General features: G+C 46.4%; 2 gene segments (V, D, J or C); one reads left to right on the forward strand and one right to left on the reverse strand.

Moving 5' to 3' along the window:
• LOC107112687 overlaps window positions 1–4,529 on the forward strand; it is a 12,184-nt gene extending 7,655 nt beyond the window's left edge. The window contains 1 exon segment of the V gene segment in view: window positions 4,255–4,529. Within this exon segment, the coding sequence occupies window positions 4,255–4,529 (275 nt within the window).
• A 4,134-nt stretch (window positions 4,530–8,663) lies between these two features.
• LOC107112688 lies at window positions 8,664–13,235 on the reverse strand. The segment is given in 3 exon segments: window positions 8,664–8,998; window positions 10,881–11,243; window positions 13,184–13,235. Coding segments are annotated over 3 exon segments (750 nt in total).
• Between the last annotated feature and the right edge of the window lie 11,024 nt (window positions 13,236–24,259).

Raw genomic sequence — 24,259 nt, forward strand, 5'->3', positions numbered from 1 at the left:
CCAATTATTTAGAGTAATTCGGTCTTTGACAACTCTGCCTCAGGGCAAGGAAAATGTTAGGGAATTGGACATTGGCTGTGAGGCTTTTGCGAGCTACTTTGCAGATAAAGTCTCGGCACTCCGCCGTGACCTCCCCGCCACAATTGATACAGTTAGCGAACTTGAGGCCCCTTGCACGTCTTTGGAGCCGGGTTTAGTGTGTTTTGATCCACTCAGTCTGGAGGAAGCGGACAGGCTGTTCGTATCTGTGCGCCCAACCACATGCGACCTTGATCCGTGCCCCTCATGGCTGATTAAAGCTGGCCATGGGGGGATGCGAGGTGCTCTACGGGAGATTGTCAACAAATCCCTCATGGAGGGACGGTTCCCTGGAGCACTCAAGGAAGCGATGGTCCGCCCTCTCTTGAAAAAACCATCTTTGGACCCGGCCGAATTGGCCAACTATCGGCCAGTGTCCAATTTGCCTTATTTAGGCAAACTTATCGAGAGGGCGGTGGCGTCACAGTTACAGAGCTACCTGGATGAGGCTTCCATCCTCGATCCCTCCCAGTCCGGGTTCCGCCCGGGTCACGGGACGGAGACGGTACTGGTCGCCCTGACTGACGATCTCCGTAGGCATCTGGATCGAGGTGGTGTGGCGGCACTGGTGTTGTTGGATCTGTCGGCTGCGTTCGACATGGTCGACCACCAGTTGCTGGCTCGCCGCCTCGCCGACGTGGGAATTCAGGGGCTTGCCCTTCAATGGCTTGCCTCTTTTCTCCAAGGTCGGGGACAGAGGGTGGCAATAGGGGATCAGCGGTCCCGAAGGCACCCCCTTGAGTGTGGTGTGCCCCAAGGGGCTGTGTTGTCTCCGATGCTGTTTAACATCTATATGCGCCCCCTCGCCCAGATTGCCCGGAGGTGTGGGCTTGGGTGTCATCAATATGCCGATGACACCCAGCTCTATCTGATGTTGGGCGGCCAGTCGGACTCCACTCCCGATGACCTAGCACGGGCGTTGCAGGCCGTGGCTGGTTGGCTCAGGCTGAGTCGGTTGAAACTAAACCCGGCAAAGACGGAGGTCCTGGGCCTGTGTCGGAGCGGTACGGCCTGTGGTCCTGTAGGGAGAAGATATCCATCACAGCTAGTAACCCTTGTGACTAGTAGCTATTGATAGCCCCATCCTCCCTGAATTTGTCCACTCCCCTTTAAGTCTTTCAGGTTGGTGGCCATCACCCCATCCTGCATCAACTTAGTCCATAATTTAACCGTGTGAAGAAGTACTTCCTTTTGTCCATCTTGAGTTCTCCACCCTTCAGCTTCAGTGGATGATCCTGGGATAGGAGAAAGAAAGAAGACCCTCTCCCTGCCCACACTCCCAATACCATGCACAATTTTGTCGATCTCTATCATGTCTCCCCTTGGTCTCTTTTTTCCTAAACTGAACAGCCATAAGTGTTTTAACTGATCCTCATTCAGGGCTATTTTTGGGCAGGAACGCACAGGAACGGAGTTCCGGCTGGCTCCTGAGTTGTCCATGCCCAGCAGGAACTCATTAGCATAATAGGCCACACCCAACAGCAGGAACTCATTAGGATTGGCTACATTAGAGGTGTGTGGCCTACCATGCACAGGAGTTGCAAAGGAGTTCCTGCTACAAAAAAAGCCCTGGGTTTTGACAACAAACAAGGTAAACAGAATAAGAAGCAAAAGGTGGGTGTGGCTGGATGAGTACACTTCTGGTAACACAGGGGTGTGGCCTCATATGGTAATGAGCTGTGCTGTCAGGGGTGTGGCCTAATATGCTAATATGTTTCTGCTGATGGGTGTGGCCAATTATGCTAATGAGTTCCTGCTGTGCTTTTTCTACAAAAAAAGCCCTGCTCATAGGGCAGTTGCTCTAGCCCCCTGGTTGTTTTTTTATTTCACTGCTGAGAGAAGGAGGAATTCCTGCCTTCTCTGCAGTGCTGTTTTTGCCAGCTGAAACATACCAGAACAACGGGGGGGGGCGGAAATTACTGAGGTTGCAGGATCAATGCAGAAGGGCCATGACAGTTGGTATGAGGGGTGCCAAATCTAGGTTGGGAAATACCTGGAGATTTGGGGGTGGAGCCTGGGAATGGAATCGAGGAGTTTGGAGAGGGAGCTGAGCAGAGCTTCACTTACTGAAGAGGAAAGAGTTTCAAATTCGACTCCTTGAGGTATCTCACTCCAGTCCACTCCCCCATCCACACAGCTATTCCTCCACACAGCGACCTCGAGACTGATTTTTCCAGGTGTTTTAAAGAGCTGCAGCAATGCAGAAGAAGATCAGAAAATGACACATCCTGCACCCATGGTCCTAAGATAACTGCCCCGTTTTATAGTGCATATTCTTCCCAACTAATTACAACCAGCCGAGATCAGTGTCTTTGGATAAAGTATGCTTTAGTTTTTTAGCTGCCTTGATTGCCCTTGTGAAGGCAGAAAGGTGGGACATCAATTCTGAAAATTAAATAAGTTTTTACAGCTGTTTCAAAGTAGCATTCTCCAATGCACATCCACTTGTGCTACATCCTCCCTATTCCGTGAAACAGGGAGTCTAATTAACACATGCAAATCTCTCCCCAACTATTTCTCTTTCCTGAGGACTAACAGACAAATCTGGATGCAAAAGTCTAGAGACCTCCCTTGAGCTCCAGGTTGCTTGGCTTAAAATGAAAGTAGTTTTGAGCCCATGAAATATGGTCTGTTGAGGAGGGTGGCTTTCCTGTGAGTTTGTGAGCAACAGTAGCATCCTCAGTGTTCTTCCATATGGATAGATACTCATAATTTACATGTACCAAGTATTCAGAATAGGGTTGATAAGTACCTACCTACGAACCGGCGGGGGACACATGCTTTCCCGCCAGAAGATTCTTGCTTGTAACACAGGCACTGCACTATTCTATCACCCAGATGTGACGTAGGCACGTAGCTGGGTGACGCTCTGGTAATGGAGCTGAAAAATCAATGGTACCATCGAGTTTCCAGCCCCATTGCTAGAGTGTTGCCCAGCTACGTGCCTACGTCATGTCTGGGTGACGGAATAGTGCAGCGCCTGTGTTTTCCCCACGGGAATGGTCCCGCGAAGAACTACATATCCCCCGCCAAATCAAGGTAAGTACTTGGGAGCCCTAATTTAGACATGACATTGAAGTGGAAAGGATTGCTTTTAGTAGCGATCTCACCAAATGTTATAATCAGTATGCTTTAAAATATGAAGGCTGGCATATTATAATGCTCTACTTCAAGTACAACTGCAAGCATTACAGGATCAAATTTTATTTATTTATTTATTTGATTTTTTTACCCTGGCCTCCCCGCCAAGGCACAGATTTTCTATTCGAACCAGAGAAACCCTCCTCTTCTCCTTTCTTCATGGCCAGGCAGACCTAAGCAGGAAATAGTATTGCCATTATTTTTGTTGAAAATTTGTCAGAATCCCCACCCCCCCCCCCACTATCAGCATTCCATAAGAGGGAGAACTGAGCTTTCTTGTGCAAATATAGTCTTCTAATATTATTTGAAGGAGGGAATAAAGCAAGTCTCCAAGTATATGGCTCCAGATATGACTCCGGAAACATGTTTTAATTTCTCCTTATTTTATTTATTTTATTTATTATTTGAGATTTATATCCTGTCCTTCCAAGCAGCTCAGGGTGGCTAACAAGAGGCTAATGCCGGACTAAATAGACAAAATACAATAAAACAATATTACTCATCCACAATAAAATTCGTAACAGTATTTAAGGTGCTCTATTTATACTCACACATTTAAAAAGAGAGTTCACTCTGCTATGATGAAGAACTCCATCCCTGTGCTAAGTGGGAATGCATTTAAAAAAATGGGATAAAGTCAATGCTCTGCAATATTGTTTGATGGAAAGAAATCTGGTACTTTTTTGATAGCTTCCCTCTTTCAGAGTGAAAAGGGAAGGGTCTTCCAGCAGCCTTAGTACCCAGTGAGCAAGCAATGAATTTGCATAGAAGGTGGGTCTCAAGTCCTGGATCAGTTTAAGAAAGAAAGAAAGAGAGGGTGCTAAGCAGATCTACATTTCCACAGGAAGCCCAAGTGCTCTTGATGTTTCCCAGAATGCTGTGGGCCATTCTCCTTCCACTTCTCTCTCACTGCTCAGGTGTGTGGAGAAGACTTTGTGCAGCTTTAAAATGCAATTCCAGGCCTGTTATTAACACACCCAGCTCTGTTATTAATACATCTCTTCATATCTCCAGGTGTTTGCTCTCTGCCTACAGTGACCCAGCCACCCTCAGAATCTGTGGCCCTTGGAAAGACGGTGAGACTCTCTGCCCATATGAGCAGTGGCTATGACCACTATGGTACAGAGTGGTATCAACAGAGAGATGGGCAGGCTCCTCGGCTTCTGCTGTACAGTGACAGCAACAGAGCCAGTGGGATCCCAGATCGATTCTCTGGTTCCAAATCAGGCAGCGACCGCTATTTGACCATCACTGGGGTACAGCCAGAAGATGAGGCTACATATTACTTTGGTGTAGGTGATGGCGAGTAAGCCACAGTGATACATGTGTAAAGGGAACTGAGACAAAAACCTCTGTTATGGGAAGGAAGTAAGTTTTTGCTTGATTGGTCCTTTGCGTTTTTAATCAACTATTTTCAGACCATCCCTCCGTGTTAATTGAGAACCCCTGGAGCCATCAAATTCTTGTAGGTGGTCACCAATCTGTAAGCTCCCAGTGATAGCATACTTTTGTTAGTGTGTTAATGCTGTGTAGTTAGAAACAACAACTAACTGCCTCCTCATTCAAGAAGCTTTTTGGTTGGTGTTCCTAGATCTGAGGAGCACATCAACACTGAAGGAGACTTGGTTCTCAGACACATGTAAGGATTGTGAAGAAGTTCTTCCCCTGTTTTTATCTGCCTAGGAAAGTGAAATCATCTACAGAGGTCTTCTTTGGGTGCCTCTAGTTTCAGACGTGGAGTGGGTGGTCACACAAGAAAGGGCCTTTTTCTTTGGTTTCACCCATGAGTGGCACACATTCTCCTCAGCTGTTTACCTGTTACCTGAACTTTTCAGTTCCAGGTGCCAGCCTAAGATTTTTCTGTTTACCCATAGCATGGTAGAGTTGCCACGGACTTGGTACCATAGTGTGGTAGAGTCACTGCATACAAATGCACACGTTGGCAATGATTACAGCTTGCAATGCCAGTGTCAGTGGGTTCTACTGTGCATTCTGTACACTCAAAGTGTTCCCCTATATTATGAGATTATGTGACTCCCATTTTATACAGTGGCTGATAACACATCAGAGAATTCCCTTGTGCTTGGCAATATGGAAAAAGGGGCTTTCAACTGCTTGTCAGTTTCAGAAAAAGTCTGGTCAGTTTCAACAGTGGGTGCCTTTGCTTGTGTTCCTTTCTGTTCTCTTTCATTCAGTGAACTAACACTAAAATGCATGCGCAAAACCTGACCCACGAGGATTTAAATGGAAGATGCATGCTGGACACTACTGCACAGCTGTGAGAGGACAATTGCATGTATTTTCAGAAAAACTTTGGATGCCACCCCCTACACATCACAAGTGATGTTCCACCCTGATTTAGCTGCAGAGTAAATACACCGGAGGAAAAAGAGTGGTGTGTGGGCACACAATCCAAAGTCAAGCTTAAAGGCTTACTGCTCTGAAAATCTACAGTGATATGTGTGTGTGTGATGGGCCAAAGATTGCAAAGGTCAGTCAGTCTTCCCAAATCAGCACTAGTGGGTGCAATGCCCAAGCAAAGATTCTCCAGGTTGGGAAACATATGGAGATTATGGGAGTGAGGCCTGAAGAGAATGGGGTTTGGAGAGGGGAGGGACTTCAGCGGGGTTTAATGTCATGGACTCCACCTTCCAAAGCAGCCATTTTCTCCAGGGAAACTGATCTCTGTCTGGAGATCAGTTATAATCCCAGGATATTTCCAGCTACCGCCTTGAGACTGGAAAACCAAAGAGAGATCATGGGATAAGTATGTAGAAAATAGTCAATGACAACCGTGATATATTTATGAAGGAAATACCACTCTCTCTCTCTCTTTTTTTAGATTTCCAAAAATAGATAAAGCCGGTTTGGTGTAGTGGTTAAGTGCGCGGACTCTAATCTGGGAGAACCGGGTTTGATGCCCCACTCCTCCACTTGCACCTGCTGGATGACCTTGGACAAGCCATAGTTCTGTCAGAGCTGTTCTTGAAAAAGAGCAGTTTCTGTCAGAGCTCTCTCAGCCCCACCTACCTCACAGGGTGTCTGTTGTGGGGAGGGGAAGAGAAAGGAGTTTGTAAGCTGCTCTGAGACTCCTTTGGGTAGTGAAGGGTGGGGTATAAATCCAATCTCTTCTTCATCTCTTCTTCTTCTAAATATTAATACATTTCTGTACATTCACACAAGAATCAACATCAAAAAATGATTCCACAATGTTTTTTTTTGTAAAGAAATTTTATTTTTCATGGAAATGAAGATAAACATGTCCTCATGTCAAGTATCATTACAATTCTACCCCCATACCCAAGTTCTCCTTCTTCCCCCCCTCCCCATGGCTTCCCGCAATGTTTCCCCATTCTTCTCTCTCCAGTACAACTCAAGATAGCATCATCTAATTTCAATATTGTTCTAAACACAGTAAATTATGTTTTACATCCCAGTTCTTTTCCAGGTAGTTTTTAAAGTCTTCCCATTCTTCATAGAACTCCTGATCTTCTTTGTTGTTCAGTTTCTTTGTAATTTTGTCCATCTCTGCCATAAACAAAGTTTTTTGTATCCATTGACACAGTCCAATAATCTAAAGTTCTTCTTTATTGCAGGCGTCTGCCTGGTCGTCCTCACCTCAAGGGTCATCCATTGCAAATAAAGTGCAACAAACAAATCTTCTTTGTGTCTTTCTTGTAGTGTTATTGGATTGTAGACAAATAGCATAAAAGGTCACAAATCTGCAGACAGGCTTGCTCAAACACCTGTTTCAATAGGCTTCCTCAGAGAAGAGTATGTGTAGCTACAAAGAATATCGATCAATTAAACATTATGCAATACGAAGAATTATAGTCTACCTCACCAGAAAGCTTCAGGACTCTGCTAAGTGCTGTGGCCTTCTGGTACTGATAACGCTGCACATAATTTTTACCTTAGAGGATGTTTATACATTCTAAAAGTTAGTGGTGTCACTATCAGAATCTAGATAGATAAAGTACCTGAGACTAGCTTCCTTGACTCTCCTTGACTTTCTGTGAGCTTCCTGACCCCAGAGATAGAGAAGGGGGATGGATTTGGGTTGGTACATCGGGTCAGTTCCAGTTTGTCCTGCGTCACATTTACAGCAGCTTTATGTCAGTCAGTACTTTAGCAGCTGTAGGTCCAAGAAAGACATAGATCTCTGGTTTACTAAGGAAGGGGGCTGACCATCAACAGTTCCATGCAAGAACTTGATGGCTATTCCAGAATGTTCTGCGTTTTATACTAGTGCACTATTTTATGTATTGGGTTTGTGTTGAAATAGTCTACATTGACTATTGAAATGCTAAAAAGTGTTTTCTGTCTTAAGAGTGTGTCATAGAATAAATTGAGTTTTGGTTTAGCTTCCTTTAATGTGAGAGAATGTGACCCAGAGAGACTTTAGGGAATATTCAAATGCTGGTCAAATATCTCTCTCCCTCCCTCCCTGCAACTGGGATCCCTGCCAGCTTTTCTCCCTCCCCAATGAATACAGTGGGGATGGGAGTCCATGAAAAGGTTCCTGCACTCCTAATTTTTCCAACACAGGCCCTGCAGAACTGCATTGGGTCCTGCAGGGTATGGCTGTTATTTGGCAGAGAGTTCCACCAAGTTGGACTCAGGGCAGCAAATGCCCTGGCTCTGGTCAAGGACAGCTGGATATCTCATGATCTGGAGATCACCAACAAGTTCTTATCTGCTGAGTACAATGCTCTTCTGGGGGTATTCCAGGAGACGCTGTCCCGAAGATACATGGGTCCCACACCATTAAAGGTTAACACCAAGACTTGAACCTGATCTGCTCATGCAACATGGGTTGAATATGTGCTGTTTGTGGGGTCCCCATAAGGACTCGCACCACTGCATTCTGTACCAGTTGGAGTTTCTGGTTGAGATGGAAGCCAGATTGGAATGGGTCCAGGGCCAATGTGTCTTCCAGGAAACTCTGGAGCTGTTCTGCAACCACTCTCTCAATTATCTTTCCCAGATTCAAGACTGGGTGGTAAATGGAAGGATCCATAGGATGCAAAGTTGCCTTCTTTAAGAGTGGTACAACTGCAGCCTCTTTCAGTCCCTCTGGGTAGATCCCCAAATCCAGGGGCAGGCTGATAATGTCTACCAGGGCCCCCTGTATTCCCTTACCACCAGCTTTCATTAGACATGAGGGACATGGGTCCAAGAGGAACGTGGTCAGCCTAACAGCACCCAGAATCCCGTCAACATTGGCCTGGGAGAGTCAGCTGAAGCTGTCAAATACTGAATCCAAAGATGGCCAAGGGGCTTCCTTTAATGTGAGAGAATGTGACCCAGAGAGACTTTAGGGAATATTCAAATGATGGTCAAATACCGCAGGGATGTCAATAAAGATTTATTGGTCATCACACAGAGGGAAGGGCTTGTTTTCTGCACATGAAAGCAGCAGGAAGGGTATACAGATCCATGACTCACGAGTTGGCCTCGCACAGCTCGAGACTCCTCTCTGCCTTGGAGCCGGAAGAATAATGGTGCACCAAACACTTGAGAGAGGCATCATTGCCAAGCAGGTTGCGGGGGATTGTCAGGATGCTGTTGGTGCTGTAGGAGCCGTTGTCATTCAAGATCACCTGTCCAGGTATCACACCCTCCGTGATGGTGTTCCCAGCCATGCTCCACTTTATCTCCACAAAGCCCGGGTAGAATCGCTCGGCCAGACACAAGGCATGGAGATCGGGGGAGTCCGATATCTGGGCAGCCGCGTCGGACAAGAGGGTGACCCTGGCGGGTTCCTTGACTGATTTCCCTAGGAAAGATGCATTTCCTTAACTCTCTGTTAAAGCATTTCTACCCCGCTTTATCAGCTCAGACTAGGGATGCCAGCCTCCAGGTGGGACCCAAGGATCCCCCAGAATTACAGCTCATCTCCAGACTACAGTTCCCCAAGAGAAAATGGATGCTTTGGAGGGTGGACACTATTGGGGTTGTACGGTCTAGGGTAACCAGCCTCCAGGTGGTGCCTGGAGGTCTCCCACTATTATTACTGATCTCCTGGCAACAGAGATTAGTTCCCCTGGAGAAAATGGTTGCTTTGGAAGGTGAACTCTATAGCATTATACTTCATTGAAGTCTCTCCCCGCTCCAAACCCTGTCCTCCTCAGGTTCCTCCCCCAAGCATCATAGGAAGGAGTGCAGTTGCTAGGGTCACTCCCTCTGGGTTGAGAAATGCCTGGAGATTTTGGCAGTGGACCTGGGGAGCCTGGGGTTTGGGGAGAGGAGGGACCTAAGCAGGGTATAATTTCACAGAATCTATCCTCCAAAGCAAGAGTTGCCAGCCTCCAGGTGGTGCCTGGTGATCTCCTGGGATTATAACTGATCTCCAGATGACAGAGATGACAGCTCACCTGGAGAAAAGGGCCGCTTTGGAAGGTGGCTTTATACCCCACTGAAGTCCCTCCCCTCACTAAACCCTGCCCTCCCCAGGCTCCACCCCCCAAATCTCCAGGCAATTCTCAACCCAGAGCTGTCAACCTTAATTGTACCCAGCCGAGATCCCTGTCCTTCACCCACATATCTCCAGGAGTTTCTGAATCTGGTGCTGGCAACCCTAAGGAATTCTTTAGTTTTATCTGTAGGAAAGAGCAAGAGTTGCCAGGTCCGAATGTTGCGCTGGCAGGGGGTGGAAGGAAACCTTCCAGGAGTGAGGCTAACAAGATTTGTGGCAGGGGGGGGGCTTTCAGGAGTCACGGCTCAGTTCTTCAGGTGCTTCAGAGCAGGGACTCACGAAAGCTCATCCCCTGCCACAAATTTTGTTAGTCTTTAAGGTGCTCCTGGACTCCTGCTCTGCTCTGCTGCTACACGACAGGCTAACAGGGCTCCCCATCTTGATCTTTAGTTTTTATCTTCATTTAGCAGAAACAGGATTGAGGCAGAATGGCTTCTTCTGTTTAAGGCCCCCGAGTGAGCTCATGACTGAGGCAAAATTTGAGCTGGTAGTTTCCTGGGTTGCACACAGAGCTTTCAGCCAGAGCACTACAGTATTGGAGCCTGTCAGATACAGAGACATTTGATCCCTCTAGGGTTGACAACTCTGGGTTCCGAAATTCTGGGAGATTTGGTGGTGGAACCTGGGGAGGATGGGTTTTGGGGAGGGGAGAGGAGGGACCGCAGTGGGGTACAGTGCCATAGAGTCCACTCTCCAAAGCAGCCATTTCCTCCAGGGGAACTGATCTCTGTCACCTGGAGATCAGCTGCAATTCTGGGAGCTCTCCAGGCCCCAACTGGAGGTTGGCTACCCTATATCCCTTGTCCTCTAGCCCCACTGGTGGACCTCCTGATGGCACCTGGTTTTTGCCCACAGTGTGACACAAAATGTTGGACTGGAGGGCCATTGGCCTGATCCAACCTGGCTTTTTTTATATTATGTCCTAGTCCTAAAGCAGGCCATGTTTATTCCAATCCGTTATGTGGCATTCACACTAGGGTTGCCAACCTCCAGGTGGAGCCTGGAGATCTCAAATTACAGGCATCAGTTCACCTGCAAAAACTGGCTGCTTTGGAGGGTGGACTCTATGGCATTATATCCCATTGAGGTCCCTCTCCTCCCCAAACCCTGCCCTCTCCAGGTTCCACCCCCAAATTTCATGGAATTTCCTAACCTGGAGTTGGCAACAGTAATTCACACTCACCTCCAGTGATGCTGAGCTGCGTCCCAGCCCCCGAGACTGCAGTGTTGAATGAATTTATCTCTGCCATGCACCAGTAGGTGGCACTGTCCTCTGTGCGTGCCTTCTGGATCTGCAGCACGTAGGCATTGGCACCAGCATTCCTGACAGGCACAAATCTCTCATCGAATCCACTGGTTCGTTCTATTTCACCTTGGATGTGATGCTTCAGCACATGGGCCGGCCGGTTACCTGGCTGTTGCCGGAACCAGAAGACGTGGTAGTCTTGAATCTGCCCACGCTCCAGGCGGCATGGCAGCACAGCGGTGGTGCCCTCGGCAAATGAGACCCGCGGAGGCTGGACAGGCACAGGCTGGGATGCTCCACCTGGGAGGAAACACCCCGATGGATGTGTTGAAATGGAAGGATCAAAAAGAATCCCTTTTGCATACAAGAAGATTGGAGGGCAAAATCCTAACAAATGTATGGTTTTACAAGCTGCCGTGAGTGTAGGATGGCACAGAAAGAATACGAAAACAGAGAAATGAGAGAAATCAAACTGCAGCATCAGAAGGCTCTGGAGGACTTCAACAACAACAGTCAGAAGAAGTATCTGAAGAAGTGAGCAGTGACTCATGAAAGCTCCTACCCTACCACAAATTTTGTTAGTCTTTAAGGTGTTACTGGACTCTTACTCTTTTCTACTGCTATAGACTAACAAAATGGCTACCAGTGTTCCCTCTAAGATGAGTTAGTGTGAGCTAGCTCACAGTTTTTAAGCCTCCGGCTCACCCTTTTTGTCTTAGCTCAGCAAGGATGCCTCCAGAGCAAACTAATTTATGCAGCAGCCAAATTGCTCGCTCACAACTTTAATGCCAGTAGCTCACTAAGCAGAATTTATGCTCACAAGACTCCACAGCTTAGAGGGAACATTGATGGCTACCCATCTTGACCAGTCAGAAGAAAGTCCCACTGACTTCAGTGGTACTTAATGCTGCAATCCTAATGCCCATTGGTTGTAGGACTGCTCTGTAAGGCCAAGGGAATGCTCAGGTTTTCAGTCTAAATCACTGTGCAATAATTTATGCTGATGGGATCATCTCTTCCTGGGAGGTTCCGAGGTGCCTGATTCAGCAGTGGGAAGCCATACTAGAAAAAAGAGTGGTAAATGTCATGGGCCTCTGCTCCTCGGAACACCAAGGGGTGAATCCTTGATTTCTCATCTCCTCTACGTGGACTATCGGCATGCTCAAGCTATGATTTGCAGAGCCAGCCCATTTGAAGCCTGGGGAAAAAAAAATTCCTATGCAAGCATACCCTGAGGACTGCTCACTCTGTATGTGTTATATTTAGAATCTTCTCTACATAAATGCCATTAACATGCCAATAGAATAGCACGCACATTAGAGGAGAATGAGGTGCTTTTCTGTGATGTCTGATGAAGAGTTCTGTGTAACTTACCCCAAGAGAGATAGATGGGGCCAAAGAGATGATTTAATTTTTACCTACTTAGTTTCACCTATTCTGTAAATGGGAGGGAAGGCAGCACGACATAGCCCCGTCTCATTAGATCTCAGAAGACCAGCAGGGTCAGGTACTTGGATGGGAGACCACCAAGGAAGGCTCTGCCAAGCAAGGCAATGGTGAAACACCTCTGCTTTTCACCTGCCATGAAAGCCCCTTGCTGGGGTCACCACAAGTTGGAAGCTAAACAGGGTCAGTTCTTGGGTGGGAGACCACCGAGGAAGGCTCTGCCAAGGAAAGCAATGACAAACCACCTCTGCTTTTCATTCACCTTTGGGGAAAAGGGCTGTGACTCACTGGCAGAGCATCTGCTTGGCATGTAGAAGGTCCCAGGTTCAATCCCTGGCATCTCCCATTAAAAGGATCAGGTAGGAGGTGATGTGAAACACCTCAACCTGAGACCCTGGAGAGCTGCGGCCAGTCTGAGTGGACAATACTGACTTTGATGGACCAAGGGTCTGATTCAGTATAAGGCAGCTTCATGTGTTCACTGCCCTTGAAAGCCACTTGCTGGGGTTACCACAAGTTGGTAGCTAAGCAGGGTCAGTACTTGGGTGAGAGACCAGCATGGAAGGCTCTACCAAGGGAGGCTACGGCAAACCACCTTTGCTTCTCACTCACCTTGAAAGCCCCTTGCTGGGGTCATGGTTGTGAGCTGACGGCACTGATGAAATTCTTTAAATTCATCTTTTCCCTACCATCCTTCAGGACACTTTCCTAAAATCTGTCCCCTTTTCTTAAACGGTAGCTGCAGCTCTTTGTTCTCTTCCAACAAAAACAACTAGCTGGGTCAGTAGACTCACCACAGATGAAGAGAGCCAGTGAGAGGCACAGCTGCAGAACCCAAGAGCTCATCCTTCCCAGCTTGGAGAGGGTTCCCTGATGCAACCGCTCCCTTACTCAGTGAACACCCACCGGAGGTGCACTCTTCTATATGTGCCGTGCTCATTTGCAAGCATTTGCATACCTGGCCAATGGCTTTGCCAAGGTTTAGACAGTCTGCCTCAGCTATTCGTTGGTGGCAAACATCTAAAGAATGATGGGAAATGAATAGTAGTCAGGGGTCTGGCCACTCATGGCTCTTAGCTCCTCAGGAGAGCTTGTCCAAAATGTCACTTTCCCCAGCTATTTTCCAAAATAGAGTGAGGCTCCATCGGCTAGGATTGCTCAGCATGACTGTGATAAAGTATTTTTTAATGTCATTGCAAATTCAAAGAGGTTTCTTCAGAACGATTGATTTAATATTAGGTTTATTAAACCTTTAGACCATCGTCTATTAAATTAGACCTGCATTGGTGGTGGAAAGAACTGTCAAGTCGCAGTCGAATTATAGTGACCCCATTGGGTTCTCAAGGCAAGAGACATTTAGAGGTGATTTGCCATTGCCTGCCTCTGCTTTGCAATCCTGGTCTTCCTCAGTGGTCTCTCATCCAAAGACCCAGGGCTGCCCCTGCTTAGCTTCCGAGATCTGATGAGAGCAGGCTAGACCGGGCCATCCAGGTCAGAGCAGAGGTGGTTTGCCATCGCCTTCCTCTGGGTAGCAACCTTGTTCTTCCATGGTGGTCTTCCATCCAGATGGTAACCAGGGCCGTCCCTGCTTAGCTTCGAAGTTCTGAAAAGACTGGGCTAGCCTGGGACATCTAGGTCAGGGTAGAGACAAACATAGCTGGTTTGCCATGACCTGCAACTGCGGAGTGACCCTGGATTTCTTTGGCTCTGCAGTAATGTGTGTGCATAATGGGCCATTGCGGGATCCCAGATCGATTATCTGGTTCCAAATCACTCAGCGACTGCTTTTTGACCATCAGAAGATGCAACCAGAAGATGAGGCTACCTATTACTGGGGTGTAGCTCATGGAAATAGCAATGTGTAACTCACAGTGATAAATTCGGAAGAGGAACTGAGACAAAAACCTGTAGTGAGGGAGGGAAGGAAAGCATTAGCTGAGAGTAACTGAGAACAATTGCAACGCTGTGCATGTTTTCTCAGAAGTAAATCCCACATGCAAATTAATACATTCAAATCTCTTCCCAACCATTCCTCTTCCTGAGGACTAACAGACAAAATCTGGATGCAAAAGTCTAGATACCTCCCTTGAGTTCCAGGTTGCTTGGCTTAAAATGAAAGTAATTTGGAATCCCCAGAGTCTGCTCTGTTAAGGCTTTCCTGTGAGTTAGAGTGCAACAGTAGCATCCTCATTGTTTTTTCATACTGATGGATACCCATAACTTATGTGTACCAAGTATTCAGACATGACATTGCAGTGGAAAGAATTGCTTTTAGTAGATATGACATTGAAGTGGATAGGATTGCTTTTAGTGGAGATCTCACCAAATTTTATAATCAGTACGCTTTAAAATACAAGGACTCGCATATTATAGTCCTCTACTTGAAATACAACTGCAAGCATTACACGACCGAATTCATGCCGGGCCAAGACTTTACTGCTTACCCATAGCTTTGATTTTTTTTGTTTTGTTTCTGTGAGCTGAAATTGATTGTTTTTGTATATTGACTTTATGTCTGTCCCAGTATGTTATTCTTTTATTTCACTGATTATCAAATGGTGATTTTATGTATTCGGTCTATATGCTTCACAACATTACTTGGATAAATTATTAGGCACTGTGGCCTATACTACTGTGTATAGTTGGCTGTAAGTTGCATCCTGCTATATAATTTTGCTTCGCTTAACGTGTCATGCTAACAATTCACTTTGCTTCGGTTCTGTTTTTATATTTCTGGTTGGTTCTACAATCCAAATCCTCCTTCTTTCCTTCTTTCCTTCTTTCCTTCTTTCCTTCTTTCCTTCTTTCCTTCTTTCCTTCTTTCCTTCTTTCTTCCTTCCTTCCTTCCTTCCTTCCTTCCATCCTTCGTAAAATTCAAGCCAGAGAGCACAGGCTATGCCATATTAGAGAAGATGTCTTGTCACGTGCTGCCCAAAGTCAAATGGCCTGGACAAGAATCCTATTTCATTGTTTACTGAATGTTCCATTCTGGTTGATTTTATTGACTAATTCTGTATAATCCACTGGTGTCTCAATGAGAAAAGAGGACTATAAATAATGTAAATATATATATTTTAAAAATCTAACAACTGCAAATAATTGATTAATCCTCAGAAATATGCAGCCAGAGGATGAAAATGAAAATGGATGGGAATGGAGGTATCTCGCAGCCCTTTCCTTCCTGAACACAGTGCTTGATCCATGACAGGGGAGCAAATGACAACAGAACTGAGATGTTGGGTCACAATGTCTCAGAAAGTTCTAGAAGGGCGACGCTGATGTGGCAGTTGGAAGCTAGGCCCTCTGAGGGCAGCAGCTCTGACAGAGCTCCTTGCGGATGCAGATATGGCGTACCCCAACCGAGGGGTGTCCAAAGCAGCCATGGGACACTACTTGACCGAAAGCGCTCGGATAGCAATTGAAGCTATGGAACCGGAGGAGGGTGTGGTGGAAGTGAGTTCTGGAGGATAAATGAAAGTAGAAAACTGGGAGGGGGGGAGATGTAGAAAGAAACTTCAGTGGGAAGCATCTCCCAAATCCTGCCCTTGGGGCAACCAGCAATGCAAGTAGGAGCAAGGCACATCTTTATGGTGGTGGCGGTGGTGGTGGGAGGATGAACAGTGGGGTGGAAAAACAGCGTAGTCCTCCCAGTGTGCTGCAAAAATAGAAGGTGAAGCTTCCTTTGGAGCTATGTGTAAATCCTCTTCTGGCATTCTATGTGGGTAGAAGGAAGGCATACATGCATGGAGGATCTCTGCAGAAATTTTGTCTAATGTGCTGGCATTCATTGTAATGTTTATACAGAGCCTGCTCATAAACAGGAAACATTTATTCACTGTTAGATCACTGTAGGCCCTCTTGGTGTTACATCATATTTTCAAACATCTCAAATACATATGATCACCTACCTAAAGATCTTGGGATGAGACAAGCTATAAAGCCCAGGTCAATAAATGTGCAAGCACTTTAACTCCCTTCTTATTTATGAGGGTACAAGAAGGGGGAACGATCCTGGATACACTACTACTTAGGAGAACTGTGAACACATCAGCTGCCTTACCTGCAGCCAGGCCATTAGTGTACCGTGCTGTCTGGGATCAAGTCTCCAGGATCTCTGGCACAGAAAGGCCTTTCCCTATTACCTGAGTTCCTTCAATGGGAAATGCCAAAGATGGAATCTAGAACCTTGAGCATTCAGAGCTCTGGTTGTCAACTCCAGGCTGGGAAATTATGGAGAGGGCAGGGTTTTGGGAGAGGAGGGAAAAGACATCAGCAGTGTAAAATGCTACAGAGTGCACTGTCTAAAGCTGCCACCTTCTCCAGGGGAACTGAGCTAGGTAATCTGCAGATCAGTTGTCATTCCAGGAGATCTCCAGGTAGGGTTGCCAGCTCTGGGGTGGAAAATACCTGGAGACTTTGGGGGTGGATCCGGGAGAGGGTGGGGTTTGGGGAGGGGAGTGGCCTCAGAATGGTACAATGCCATGGAGTCCACCCTTCAAAGCAGCCATTTTCTCCAGGGGAACTGATCTCTGTCAGCTGGATATCAGTTGTAAAAACAGGAGGTCTCCAGGCCCCTCCAGGCCCTACCTGGAGGCTGGCAACCTCTCCCACTGGGACCATACATCTGTTCACCCCAGGTAATCCAAAGCCTGACAGGAGTTTTGATGTGTGCTGTTTCTTTCCTAGCTGGGGCCTGGGAAGCAGATGCCCCCGGTGGGTCCCAACCAGCTTCTGGACATGCCTCTGTTCAGCAAGACCCCCTTCTTGCCAGGCTCCAACACACTGTTCTACACAACGAAAGTGGGAGAAAAGGTAAGCCATGAGCAGCAATCAAAACCATCCCTTGACCTTGTCTGTATCATGTTGTGATTGTGCTGTTTGACAACCTTCTTACGATAATGCAGAATTGAAGGAAAGGACTGGGAGTGGGGGGAGGGTTAGCTATATGGTAGACACACTAATGCACTTAGGAAAACCTTGATACACATGATAAAACTTTCAATTTAAAATATTTGCAACCCGTCCTTCCTTGTAATGGGACCTACAGAGCAGCTAACAAATCCAAGGAAGCTGGGAGAAGCAACAACCAGGGAACCCAAAGCCAAATAGCAGGAGGACTGCCTCCATCAAGAGTAGTAAGCATTGAGGCGCACTAAAGGAGAGGCTATGGCAGACAGTAAATGACATGGCCCTGGGACTGCTTATGACACATCCTTAACAATGAGCCAAAAAGCTGAGAGAGACAGGGGAGTCCGGAGAGAACAGTATGTGTTGGGGACAGAAGCCAATACATAACCCATCCCTCCTCTGGGGCTTCTTGGTTCTAAATTTCCCCCATCTTGGAATAACTTCGGGCTTGTTAAGTGTTTATGGGCAACATGCTGTTTTGCATTAAATAATTATTGTGTAATTCCCAGGCAATGATATGCCTAAATTCAGGGCTATTTTTGGGCAGGAACGCACAGGAACGGAGTTCCGGCTGGCTCCCAAGTTGGCCACGCCCAGCAGGAACTCATTAGCATAATAGCCCACACCCAACAGCAGAAACTCATTACGATTGGCTACATTAGGGGTGTGTGGCCTAACATGCAAAGGAGTTCCTGCTACAAAAAAAGGCCCTGGGTTTTGACAACAAACAAGGTAAACAAAATATCAAGCAAAAGGTGGGTGTGGCTGGATAACCACACTTCTGGTAACATGTGGGTGCGGCCTAATGTGCTAATGAGCTGTGCTGTCAGGGGTGTGGCCCAATAGGCTAATGAGTTCCTGCTGTTGGGTGTGGCCTATTATGCTAATGAGTTCCTGCTGGGCTTTTTCTACAAAAACAGCCCTGCCTAAATTACTTCTGGGAGTTAATACTCTGAAACCAGCTGTGGTTTCTCCCCCTAGATCAAAGGGACGCGACCTCTCCACAGTCCTTTCAATGCTTCTCTCCCTCCTCCAGCTTTATTACCAGTCTCCTACTTTTGACCTGACCGATCCATATTGTAAAGTCATGGCACCAAAATACAACAGTCTCCACGATCCACACTTGCGTGCTTTTTACCACAGGAAAGACAATCTGAAGAGACTGAAAAATTCTGGCTTTGTCACTGACAAAAACAAAGTAGGTGAAACCAAGAGGTTGACGGAAGGGTGGTTAGTGGTGTGATGACAGCACAGGGATCGGGATGCTTTGACTTTCAGAGGAACCCATGGGAGGAATGGACATTTTTCTCTCTTCCCCATAATCTTAGCAGAATTGGTGTCAGAGCCCTTGTTTTCCCTTGGCCTCTTAACAGCGCAGTTTTGCAACCAGATTCATAGAATACAAGTGCAGAGAAATGTTTACCAACCCATCTGCATATACACAAGTGTGCTAGTCATTTCTGGCCTAAAAGCTGGGGTGCAGGAGCATGCTTTTGTGAAGCTTCTCTACCTGGACCCCAAGAGGGAAGCTGCAGGTCAGCACGGCAAGAGTTATTTATTCACATGATGGGGGGGTTCTGCCTTTTGTCACCTAGGTTGTGTGCTCCCTGAAGGAATTCAATGAATACCGACAGTACCTGACTTCCCTCAAGCTGGAGTTTGAAAAGCATTATATACAAGAACAAGTAAGACTTACAAGAAGAAATAGGTGGGAGGTAGTTGGGTGCCTATCTGCTAAGAATATTATTTATAGATTTGGTTTATTTATTTTTATTTATTTATCATTTGCATTTATATCCCACCCATCCCGCGGGCGGGCGACTTCATTAGAATAAACACAATTTCAGTTTAAAACATTAAACAGTAAAAAATGATAAAACATTATAACAATTAAACCAATGGGTACTGCTTGGAACAGTATCAGTTGGCTATAAAGTTCTGGCCCGATGGTACAATGAGTTAAAGGCCAGTTGTCGGTGGTTAATAGACAGGTGACAGATGGGTGACAACAACCTCAGGGAGGCCATAAATGGGCACCTGCCGCATCAACCTTGAACCACTCCACTTTTTTCAGGGAATGCTAGGGAATGTATTTTGTTGAGTTTTCTGGGATGTTAGGAATTCCTGTTTCCTCACAATTCTGATTCCTACTGGAAAGGGAACTACTGTAAAAAACTGGTTTAAACGTGTCATCTAGACATCCCCTCAAGTGGTTCCCTCTTCCTCGCCATCCCCATTTTGGCCCACACCTTCACAGGACTTCTGGGTTAGAGCCAAAAATATCACTTACTGGAGCTGAATCCCTCAGCAGAGGCTGTTGGCAAATTTGTATGTTTAACCCAGCGGAACGCCAGATACGTAAAGGATAAATCCTGTCCTAAATACTTCCAAATGGAGAATTAGGTATAGTTCAAGCTGAAAAATGACAGCACCTTTGTGGCTTGTCAGGCAATTTTTCAAATTGCTTCAAGAAAAGTATCCAAGAAAGTATGTTTTTTCGAGGTAGCATAATTTACCACAGAGTTGAAATGTAAGAACTTTACAACTGCCACTATAACTAATGGTCAAAATACATGTTACATTTGATATGTTTGGTTCATATTGAGATAGGCCTAGCAACCCTATGACAACTTATCAAGACAACCCTTGAAATCTCAATTTTTCTTCCCCTTTTAGAAAATGATTGAAAAACAAGTCACTAAGCTACAAGCGGCTCAGCTTCTTCCTGAAGCTGCTGACACCTCCAAATACCGAGACTGGCTGCTGAGGGAAGAAAGACCAACCATAGAGGAGCAAGAGAATGTTATGAGGAACAGGTATGGAGTTCACATAGCCTCTTTGTCTTTCTCTTTGCTACCTTACCAAGGATTCAAAGTAGTTCTTGTTTCCATTAACTTGGAATGTGAAAGTCAAACATACCTTGGCCAGAAAGCTCCTTCCAAGAGAAAATGCCTCCTCTCTGCTTTCTGGTTAAACTTCTCATTTGCCTGCCCACAGCAGGCAACTCCACCCTTGAGAAACCGAGGGAGGAAAATGTCCACAAAATGGCTGCCACAATGATTATCTAGGAATTTGCCCATGTCTCTATGGTCTTTACTGTGAGATCAGGGGAAATTCCTAGATCACTAGGAAGCGACATCACACCCTCTCCAAACTCCAACATCCCCAGGCACTGGCTTTAAAATCTCCCTGTATTTGCCGAGGCAGTGCTGGCAACCCTATTTCTCTTCTACAAGGATTAAAATCAGAACACATTCATAGCATACAAGGGGCTGGAAGTGTTAGAATATACAAGGTCTATAGAGCATCTGCTTGGAAGAAGATCAGAAGAACAGCCTATAGGGGACAGCTGAAGGACTGCTAGTTAGCGTAGCTTCCCACAATGTCAAATTTTGTCCTTCCTGTCTCGATTGGCTCTTTGGAGACTTACTGCTCCAACTGAGCCCTCCCCCTTATTTCCTGTTTCTGACAGCAGTTAGTTAAGCCTCTGTGCCTCTCCTCTATTCGATCAAAGTTTATTTCTTCTTTAATAAACCGAGGCTGCGGTCACACGGAACATTAGCCATGCAAGAGAGACGGAAGACAGGCGGATTTTCCGGGTGCGATCTCACCGGCACATCTGGGAAGCATAGCGCTTCAGTGGCACAACCAAGGCTTCCTGCCGAAAAAGCGCAGCAAAAAACTAGTACCTTGGAGGTACTAGTTTCCGGAAACCGCGGGGCAAGGGCGGGCGTCTGATCGTGTTTCCGGTGGCATCCGGCACCTGCCCATGTCCCCTTGCGAAAAAGGTGGTTTTTTCCCCAAGTCTCTGTGGATGCGCACACGCACCCAACGGAGCATGCGCATTCGTTGTGTACACAAAAAAAGAAAACGAGTTTGCCGCACTGCGCGCTTCTTCGTTGTGCGCAGGCATGTCCTGTGATCGGCACCTCTCCCTACCCACGGAACCTCCACGGTACCTCCACGGAACCTCCACAGGAGGTCTGATCACTTAACCGCGTGTTAGTTTGCCCCGGGGCAAACAGCCACGCTCCCCCCCCGCAGTTTCTTACCCGTGTGACCGGAGCCCGAGTTATTTTCTTTAAACAGTTGGTGCTCCATTCCTCTGCAAGTTTAAACTCTGCCAACAGGAAGATGATTTGAGCTGAGGTTTGCCAACTGGCCTGGCTTCTGCCTTTATCTTTGACAGCTGCTCAATCTCTAAGCATTTGTGTTTGAAATTGCCATGAGTAGCCATTAGGTTTGACAGCTAAATGGAAGCTCCATGTCCGATATATCTTTGAACGCCATTGCTGGCAGGCAAGGACATGGAGAGGCTTCAGTTTCTGTGCCTGAGGGTGGGCCTTCTGGGAATATCTGGTTGGCCACTGTGGGAATAAAGATCTTTGACTAGATAGACCTTTAGTATGATCTAGCAGGGTTCTATTGATCTTTTGGAACCAGTAGGTGAAATTTTGAACTGAGCAGAGAGGACCATGGTCACTTGCTTGCTGATGGCAGCAGATTAGGTTGCTTGTTAAAATTGCAGAAGGTGGAAGAACCTGTTAAAACTGTCAGCCTGTAGGACTGTCAGGATCATCATAATTGTCATCACCATGACATTTCCATAGGACTTCAAGTATCTGAAACATTTCAGATCTATTATTGCAGTAATTCTTATAATAGCCCTGTAAGGTGGGCCGGTATTATTCACTCCCTACTGCAGGTGGTGGGTCAAGGTGAGAAAGAGAGTGAATGACTAAGGCCACTTAGTGAGCTTGTGGCTGAAGGGAAATTAGGACTGGAGACCTTCTCCATCACAGCTCGGTCATTCTGCTACCCCATCTTTTGCTCTGGCAAGAACTGCATGCTGAGCCTTGTGGGACCCACCTCAGATTTTGTAGGGACACTCAGTGCATTTTATACTGCTCCAAGTAGCCTCATTCTGCTCACTTGTACACCAAGGCGAGGCCTGGGTTTTAGGTCTTGGGAAGGAAGATATAACTCCCATGCTCCTATGCATATTTCTCAATTCACTAGTGCTTCACTCTACATGAGCCCTACAACTGACTCAGGCTAGGGACTTGCAAAGGGTTCTAAAAAATTATATTTTTGCTTCAAAAACTTTTTTTTTGGTATATCCATTACTGTTCTCATTCATTTGTGTTAACACATTTCCTTTAATTTCCATTAGTTTCCATGGGAAATACAACCATTTCATTTCATATCTTATTTATTTATTTATTTCATTATATTTATACCCCGCCCTCCCTGCAAGCGGGCTTCTTCTGACTCTCTCCCCCTTTCTATTAACCCCTCTTCTTCTGTTGTGATCTGGTTGACATTGTTGACTGCTTGTAAAAGCTTAGATCTTAGTTTCATATCTCCAACTCCCTGATGATCTCTCCAACCTTCTTGAACTCATGAAAGACTATCCGGGGCCAGAAACAGGAGTGAAGAGGAGAGAGCGGATGTCTTCAAGCCTGGCTTGTAGACTTCCCAGGGCATCTGGTTTGCTGCTGGTCTCACAGGAATCATTCATTCATCCATTTTTATTCTTACTTTTTAAATGAAGTTAATGAGTGGGCCTGCACTGGTTTGCTTTCATCATGTCAGGTATTCCAATAACTCAGCACCAACGACACAGGACCTAAGTAGGTTCAGTTTATTGATCAGAGTAAAGGACACTCCATGAACTTCTGTGTCAGAAATAACATAAAATGAGTGGGCTAAGCTGTCATACCCCAATCATACATGACCCCCTGATGAGCAGAGGCCAATGAGCAAACACCTGCAAGCACGGGGAAAAGCTAACGGACCCAGTGAGGGCGGGGGACTGACAAAGGAGGTAGGACGGATAAACCAGGCGCTCAAGGCCATGGAGGGATAACAAGGCAACAGGGAGAAGACAGCTGCAGGGAAAAGCGGGATGGCAAAGCGCAAGCGCACAGCCCACACATTCCATCACATTAGGCATCCCATGGCGGCGTCAACCAACACATCATTCATTTGGAAATGAATAGATATCCCTAACCGTGACCAAGTAAAATCTGTAGACAATTACTTGACCTGGCCAAGTTTATCACAAAGATAAACCAGTTGTCTGCCTCTTTCTGGGATGCCTTCTGTGCTCCCAGCATGATCCCCAGGGTTACCAAACTCCAGGTGGGACCTGGAGATCTCCCGCTATTACAACAGATCTTGAGACAATAGAGATCAGTTCCCCTGGAGAAAATGGCTCCTTTGCAGGGTGGACCCTATGGCAATGTACCCTGTTGAAGTCCTTCCCCTCCCCAAACCCCACCCTCCCCAGGCACCACCCCCAAATCTCCATGTATTTACCAACTCAGCGCTGGCAACTCTAGTTATACCACAATTTGAAATGCGGAAGACAAAATGGCCCAGGACACCGCTGAGAAATGCTAACATTTCCCCCCGCTTGTTGTTTTGAAAACAGATACTTAGAACTGATTAACGAGGAACTGGGAAAACTGGAACAGCTTGCTGAAGAGAACCAGCGCCTCGTTTTGGCTCAGGATGACAAAAAGAAGCAAGGGTTAGAGAAAAGGAAGCAACTTCTTCTTCGCAAGAAAATGGAAGAGGTGAGGCTGAGAAGGACAGCACCCAGTCTGGGCAGGGTGGTGGCTTCCATGTACTCGAAACTGACAGGCAGAGCTCAGAAATTTACCCTGGAGACACAGGAGCCAATCAGAACAGTGCTCTGACCCAGCCAATAGGAGCTGTGTACTGGGGAACAGCTGAGCTCTGACAGGTGTGCGTTAAAGTCAGTCAGAATATAGGGTTTGAGGGTCCAGGGAGAAGGGTTAGGATGTCTAATGGGAGTGTAAATTGAGGAGATATCAGATATCTTTGGTTAAGTTCCCCTGTCTGGGTAAACCAAGGTGTTTCAGCATATCAGCAGATTTTGCTGCATCTAAGCTTCAGCAGAATGTTGTATTTATATGTTATAAACCTGCCTGAGA

The sequence above is a fragment of the Gekko japonicus genome, unplaced genomic scaffold, assembly GCF_001447785.1.
Source record: "Gekko japonicus isolate JY-2015 unplaced genomic scaffold, Gekko_japonicus_V1.1 scaffold1414, whole genome shotgun sequence".
NCBI lineage: Eukaryota > Metazoa > Chordata > Lepidosauria > Squamata > Gekkonidae > Gekko > Gekko japonicus.